At 39.9% G+C, this 7,267-nt stretch overlaps 1 protein-coding gene across 4 annotated transcripts; it reads right to left on the reverse strand.

Annotated features, from left to right (window-relative positions):
• Window positions 1-724: 724 nt before the first annotated feature.
• On the reverse strand, window positions 725-6,845 carry LOC124220840 (ubiquitin carboxyl-terminal hydrolase 3). 4 transcript variants are annotated; one of them, XM_046630173.2, is made up of 6 exons: window positions 6,078-6,845; window positions 4,372-4,519; window positions 3,393-4,146; window positions 2,981-3,223; window positions 2,479-2,672; window positions 725-2,106 (listed from the first exon to the last, which is right to left on the reverse strand). In XM_046630173.2, the coding sequence occupies exons 1-6, from the start codon at window positions 6,163-6,165 to the stop codon at window positions 1,944-1,946; spliced, it is 1,590 nt and encodes a 529-aa protein (XP_046486129.1). In that variant the 5' UTR covers window positions 6,166-6,845; the 3' UTR covers window positions 725-1,943. The 4 variants fall into 4 exon arrangements, with proteins under 4 accessions (XP_046486129.1, XP_068992921.1, XP_046486130.2 ...); XM_069136820.1 differs by lacking the exon at window positions 6,078-6,845 and adding an exon at window positions 5,289-5,386; XM_046630174.2 differs by lacking the exon at window positions 6,078-6,845 and adding an exon at window positions 5,153-5,219.
• Window positions 6,846-7,267: the final 422 nt, after the last annotated feature.

The following is a 7,267-nucleotide window of genomic DNA, read 5'->3' on the forward strand; positions in this document are numbered from 1 at the left end:
GACGGTCGGACCTCCCCGCTCGCGCGTCGTCTTGATCCAACAAGGACAGCGTTGCCACCTAGGAATTCTCCGGTGGATGATCGATACTCGATGTTTCTTGCCAGATGTAACGTCACCCGAATGGTTAACCAGGTTGGTAATGATCGGGAGAAAATAGGCTCTGTCTACAACTGTTGCGAGGGTGGGGACACTTATGGAAGTCCAGACTACGTCCGAATGCAAAAAATTACTTCAATATTTCCCAATACTTTTGCAAACTCTTACGACGATGAATCCAACGAATTCAGAATTACGAATAGAGATGATAATTTTGAAGATTCCACTGCTCAAAACGGCTGTTGCTGTGTAAGAATTTGTCACTTCTTCACTAAGTCCTCGAAACACAGTGCGAAACCACGTCGGCGAATCCTCAAGTTCTAGAATAAAAAGTGAATTGTCCGAACTGATTTGGTCGAAGGTATTAACCGTAAGTAATAATCCACGATAATGTATCAGAGATATTTGTGTAGAGTACAGATATCTCAGATCTGCGTGACGAACTAAAAAGCTGAAGAAATACGAGATTCTAATGATTTCCCAAAAAAAAAAAAAACACTCATCCACCTTAGACAAGCCGAAAAAAGATTTGGCAACTGAAGTAATATGCGATACATTCATTGGCTGTAATACGATGATAACTAAGATAAGTAATCTACAGGAAAGAGATTGTTTGATACACAGTTACTAATGGTTCACGATTTTGTTCTTTTATTTCTATAATTATTACTTGTTGATCATTCGTACATTAGTCTCTCGTTGTTAATACATTTTAATTTTGTCCGTTTGCGTAAATTTATATGTACGATTAAGAATGATTTTTGTTAATTAACGGTTATCGTCTTAATAAAACGTTCTTTTATTACATTTTAACTTATCAATTATTATTATAGAAAAAATAAGTCTTTAAATAATCACATAAGAGTTTTCGAGTGTTCGGGGATTGGAAGGAGGGCGGGGGGAAGAGGGGGGGCGAATACAGCCGTTTGAATGCAAGACTGCTGGCTCAAAGTTTCACACAACCGATTAAGCAATTCACAATTCACATGATTTTGTCTTTTCAAATTCACTTTAATATTGAGTTAGAAATAAGAGTGCGTTACGTTTGGCCCAAGTATTCGAGGACCAAGACCCGATTTCTGTTATTCCCCGATTAATCGTAACTTTTGTGTTCATTTCCAAAATACGTGAACCGGGCGAAAAGTGGAAACAAACAAGACTTATGATCGTTGTATGAGATCCAAAACTTTACTAGAAAAACAAGGAGGAACTTTTAACTTTTGCAAACCTATACGCGGCTATAACAATGATTCCGTGATCAGAAGGTTGGTTATTTCTCGTTTTCTTTTACAGCACCCACATACATATAATTCTACGACCACCTAATACGTTTGTTTAATGCCTTCATTTTTCTATATCACATTGAATTACCGTCACTTAAATAATTGGCAACTCTTTTATTATATCGTCGGCAGCTAGAAAAATATAGTATTTGCTTGCCTATCTACGAAACTAAAATGGATAACGGCATAATTTGTAACGCGACTTGATCGTTTTTATACGGAGGTCAAAGAGTAAGAACAGGATGAAACGGTGAAGAGGCATACAATCTACGAGTTAGTTATTATTAAATTCGACGACGCTTCTGGCAAAGCGATGAAATAATTTATGTTTCTTTTTAGTGTGAAACGAACAACACAACTAATATTACAATCTATTTACTATTCCCACTACTCCTATTTCAAATGATCCATTTCACCTAGGTACCACTTGAAAATAAAAAGGCCTGAGCAGTTTTGCTTCGCATCGTTGTCAAGTACGATGAGATGAGGACGAAGACCACAACTTGGTCGAAAATTAGGGTGAGGGTAAGGATAAGGTCGAAGGTGAGGCCGAGGGAAACAACGTCACAAAGGAGGTGGGATCGAGAATTCCTTCCGCACGTAGAACAGAATGTAAGGCTTGCATTTAGAAACAACTTCGGCACTTGTAGGCCTCACAGAACTGTCGTTAAAATGGAACCACTGTCCGTCATGAACGGCAAACGCTGTGTAGTGTCCCGTGCCGGCGCTGAAACATAATGCGATATTCTGAAACCGTCCTAAAACGTAATGCTGAAGAAATTCTTAATGTTACCTAATACACGGGAATAATTGTGGTGCCAAATGACTATAAATAACGAGCTGAAAGTCTGTTCCAGTAATTTGGATTTTATCCAACAATGCTTGCATGAACAAAAGACAATTACAAAGGATTACTTTAAAGATTTAATTGCAATCTAGATCGTCATTACTTGGCAATAATCATTATAACAAGCATAATCCTCGTATAATACTCATGGTCCATCAACACTGGTTCATGGAAAAACTTTGAATTAAATTAGTAATTTACAATCACATATCCTAAGTGATACTAAAATTTGGAATATTTATAATCACTTACCCTGAACCATGGTGAACGATGACGGCAGCTAAGTCGTAAAAATGACTACCTTGAGCGCTCACTCTCGTTCCAGAGACACCACGAACAATGAACTCAGACATATCTAAAGACTCCATAGGAAATTCCACTTGAGTATCGAGCTTCGAACGTTGAGAATTACACCATCTGAATCGTTTGATGTGAAGGCACAACACCTGCACATTGAAAGCGAAAAGCGATATCACTTACTCGGTATCTCATTTCAGCTAAAGATTCTTCAATGATTAATTATTTACATTAATGAAGTGGAATAAGGTGATTCAAAAATTTACACGGTTTTAAATTGATTGTGAGCTTATATTCTAATAAGGTAAACGGTTCAAACATCCCTGAAATAACATTTGAAACAAGGGGTCTGTCGCTTCAAGCCATAAAATGTGTGAATTGGGATGAAGAAAGCGTTTTTTTCTGTGGTATTTGAAACAAACTGCGGTAAAAGTATATTAATGATATAGTGACTAACATTGGGCAGCCTGTGGACCCAGAACCTTTTGGTGGATCGCTGTTTTCCCATACAGTTGTCACAGAAATAGAGTTCGCTGTCCGCTAGCTCTTCGACTTTGAAAAATCTAGCGAGGCTGTACGTAAGAGAGCACGTCTCTTCTTGTTCCTTCGTTCGCCTGTGAAATCTGTCCGGTATGTCCAGGGATAGATCTTGGAATGGTTCATGAGTTTTTGAATCCGTACGACAGTTCATACAGTGTACCTACATTCGAAGCACAGACTTAGAGACACAAAAAAAGTTCTAAATTCTTGATGTTGTACTGAAAACTTCAAGTTCTTTATAGATGAAGATTTTGAATTTAGTTACTGAAAGTTCTCAGCTATTTATATACATTTCCCTGCATCAAATGAACGCGGAACAAAATGCCTACCACGCTCAAAAGTGTTCCACCAAATACTGCAGTTACTATACTTTGTTTCCCTCTAAGACCTAAAGGCTCATGCCCTAGTCGAGGCAAAAGCTGTAATAGTTCTGTGTGCAGTCGGTCCAACATGTATGTAAGAAATTCATGCGCATCCTGTTGTTGGTAGCCCCTAAAACGTGGTACCACTTTCCAAATAACCAGAAACAGGCATTCTGGCGAAATTGCCTGACCGTTCGATCCACCCAAACTTAAGCTTAGGAGGACTTTCCTCAGTTCTTCGGCCAACAAAGCGTCGCTAAGTTCTCGAGCTCTTCCTGGGGCAACAATTCGCCCTCTATGCGTCTGGTTTTCATTGAACGCAACTCCCTCCAGGCTGGGCATTTGCGTTAGATATTCACAAAAATGGCTTATGTTGTTGAAGGACTGCAATACAACGTTCATGAAACAAGTATTCCCTAAATTTCTGAGCCCTACAACTTTCTTTTCTTTGGTTGCTTTTGAGCCTTTTCTTTTTGCTACAGGTCTGTTTTCTACACTGGAACCGTCGAGCGAATGGGACCTCTTTCGCGTTCGAGGTCTTAGATTTCTCACGACAACGTCGGCCTTCCACAAAGCGTCCGAATCCGTTCCATTTTCTCGTGGCGATTCGTTCCAAGTATCTTCGCAGTCCTTGTGTCCACTTTTGTGAAAAGCATTTCTTCGTATTTTTTCTATTTGACCATTAAGTGTGTCGTTTACTACATACTCATCACAAGAGTAACTGAAACAGAACATTTTTCTATAAAAACAGTGGTTGACAAGAAAATCAAACAATACATATTTTTTGGCATTTTGTTTTCATCTTGTATCCAAAATATTTATACAATTCACTAGCCATGACCCAATTAAGCTGATGGTTGCAAAAAAAAAGTGAAATATTAAAACACTGGAATCGTACCATGCAGCTTCAACTCAGGTCTTGCCAACTTTAAAAACTACTACTTACCAAAATACTGCTAGGTTTTCACAGTCAATGCACACACAGTGCTGAGTATTTTGTTCATGGTGTTGCATAGCGTGGCCCCCTACGTATCTTCCGCAATGGACAGCTCCGCAGTGCAGACAGAGCCAAGCACTTTTTTCAGTGCCACACACTGCTCGTCATCCCAAATCATGAAAGAAATAAGTTTTTTCAATAACGAGAATGAGGAGAATACTGGTATAATTGATTTTTTATGCAATACTATTCATCAATATACGGAGTAGCAGCAGCTTGGGAAGTTATTATAAACAAAATTGAATAATTCACAATACATTCGCGTATTGATTGACATACTTCAGTGAAGCATAAACATAGCTAATTCACGAATAGACTGAACTTAATTGAAATGGAATATGAAATATAGTAATACATGTACGTATAATATTCGTCAATAAATTGTCGTTGTTAAAAGTAAAAGTTCACGAATGACTTATAGATAAAGATTTACGAAAATAGAAATAGAGATATTGGATATCGCGAGATATTTTGCATTTACTTCATTATGTATTCAGCAACACCTTAAGCTTCGCTGAAATCAATAAGTTTGCGTGCCGATATTTTCGTTAATTTTCACGCTATGAAGAATTCTGTTTTTGCATGGTAAAATCGTATTTCAGGTTCATCTACTTATGTGAAAATCCAGGGATTAGTGAAATGAGAATCTCGCGTTCATTTGCTCTCGCAATATACAGGGTAAATGTATATTTCGCATCTTTTCTTTTGTACACAGTACAGATATTCTTACGTGATACGCAGTGACACGAGTGACCGCAAATTTCGCGTGACTTGTTTCTCATTTTAAAGATAACGACAATAGTTTTGAGGAAATTCATTGCCAGCTTGGAAAAAAAAATAATCCCAATAAAAAGGCAACCGCATACATAATTTATAATTTTCAACGTTGCGTAAAGTATCCCAGAGAAGGAAAATAAATTCCAAGGCGAGATTTGTCCGCTGCTTTTGCGTTGTCCCTCAAATGGAGACGGTCGTAAAAAATTCGCGATATAAAGTCACGTATTTCATTTCGCGACGCGCTTACGTGGAGGACTGCGGCGGGAAATTTTGAAAACCAAGTAAGTCGGTTACATTTTGTGACGAAAATCAGCCGAGTAACGATCCACGTGATTGCTGTGTACCTTAGAGAACGAATCGTACGTTAAATTCGAAAATTTATAAAACAATTGAATGAACTGGTGGATGAAAATCGGGGAACGCCTTTTATTATGCCTCGCGGTTACATCACGGAACGAGCTCAATGAACTCTTATCCCTTTTTAGGAAGTTCGAAATTATTTTCAAACATTACCGGATCTAAATCGTAGGACAACAGACGATCGGATTTGAATTTTATTGAGTAATATAAAAACATCACAGTTATGTCATAACAGTTCAATAAATAAGAACATTTAAAAACGGGTCGGTTCCTCCTGGGTCCAATGACAGATCTCACGCCAGCTGATTAGCAACGCCGTGTATTGATTTTGCAATAACGGACAAAGCTCCGGTTTACCGAACGCCCGAGGGGCCGGTAAATTTTCACCTTGACAAAAACGATCGCGTAAATGCTTATGGTATTATTTAACGAATATTGAACGCCAGTGCTCGGCATAAGGTTGTAAAATACGAGAGCAAAGGACAATAGTTTTGGCGTAAGCAGTGAGTGAATCCTACCTGCGCAGAGGAATGGCAGATCCTTTGTACAGTTTGCCTCGATGTTGGCGTCAAATCGGACGCTTTGATCAAGGTGCGGACACTCCATTATCCCCGGGGTTTGTTTGTTGCCTTTCCTCGGACCTTTCCCCCTCGCTGAAAGGCCTTGCTGCGTTCAGAGATACACTGATATCTCCCAACTTTCGTCACATAGCTGGGTCCGTCGTCCGCGACCGAAATATGTGAGCTCAACGCGCAGCGGCGACGGACTGACTGGATTGGTCCACTGCCCAGCGTTATTCCGCAGGCGTGCGTCTGCTTCTAATCTAGGTTAGGGTTAGGTTATGGACTTATGGCGTCTAGGCGCACCGATACGCCGATATTGCGTGTTCTCCGGTCCTCTTCAATCCATCGGCGCCTCGGCCTCGATGCGAAAACCGTCAGCCCTGACCGACACGGGTTCCCCGCTTCCGAAACCTTCGCCGAAACTTTCCTACAACTCAATGCGCACGCGAATACAAGCAGTCGAAACTCCGGGCAAGTGACTGGATTCTGACAACGCGCCTCCGGCCTCGATGGCACTCGAGCTCCTCACGCTTCGTGGAAAGGCTAATAGCAAATTGGAAGAACAGCAGCACTCGTTCTCGGCTGCGGACTTTTTGCCTCCGATGCATACGTTACGTTTCACCTCCATTCTTTTTAACTACGCGAAACTGCTCGGGGACGGGGATTACATGCCGATCAACTGCGAAAAGTTCTTTTCATTCTCTTTAATTGTACATTTATTTTCCTGCCGATAAATTTTCGATCTTCCTCTTCCTGTTCGCGGTTTTTCAGGCCGAATAACAAACTTGACGAATAGCGTACCGTCGTACACGCTAAACTGTCTCTAAATGTTTGCTTTTGTTATTATTTCCACGTCGTGTTAGTAAAGCTATTTGCATATCCTTGTGGTTCTACTATTGTTATAATACGCAAATTGCGTAGAAAGATATATCGCGCGTTGTAAGTCGTGAGAAATATTACAGTTTCTTGATTAGGATCGTGGAATCGGTCGAATATTTGCGCTCCGAGGAACTATCGTCAACCGCGAGATAGAATACATTTGAATACTGGTGTTCGCGTTCCATTTTTTTGTGGACTTGGTTTAAACGGAACAATCTTTATTCAGCTACCACTGTTTGTATCAAAAGCAATAAATGCGCATAACT

Source organism: Neodiprion pinetum, chromosome 6, assembly GCF_021155775.2.
Source record: "Neodiprion pinetum isolate iyNeoPine1 chromosome 6, iyNeoPine1.2, whole genome shotgun sequence".
NCBI lineage: Eukaryota > Metazoa > Arthropoda > Insecta > Hymenoptera > Diprionidae > Neodiprion > Neodiprion pinetum.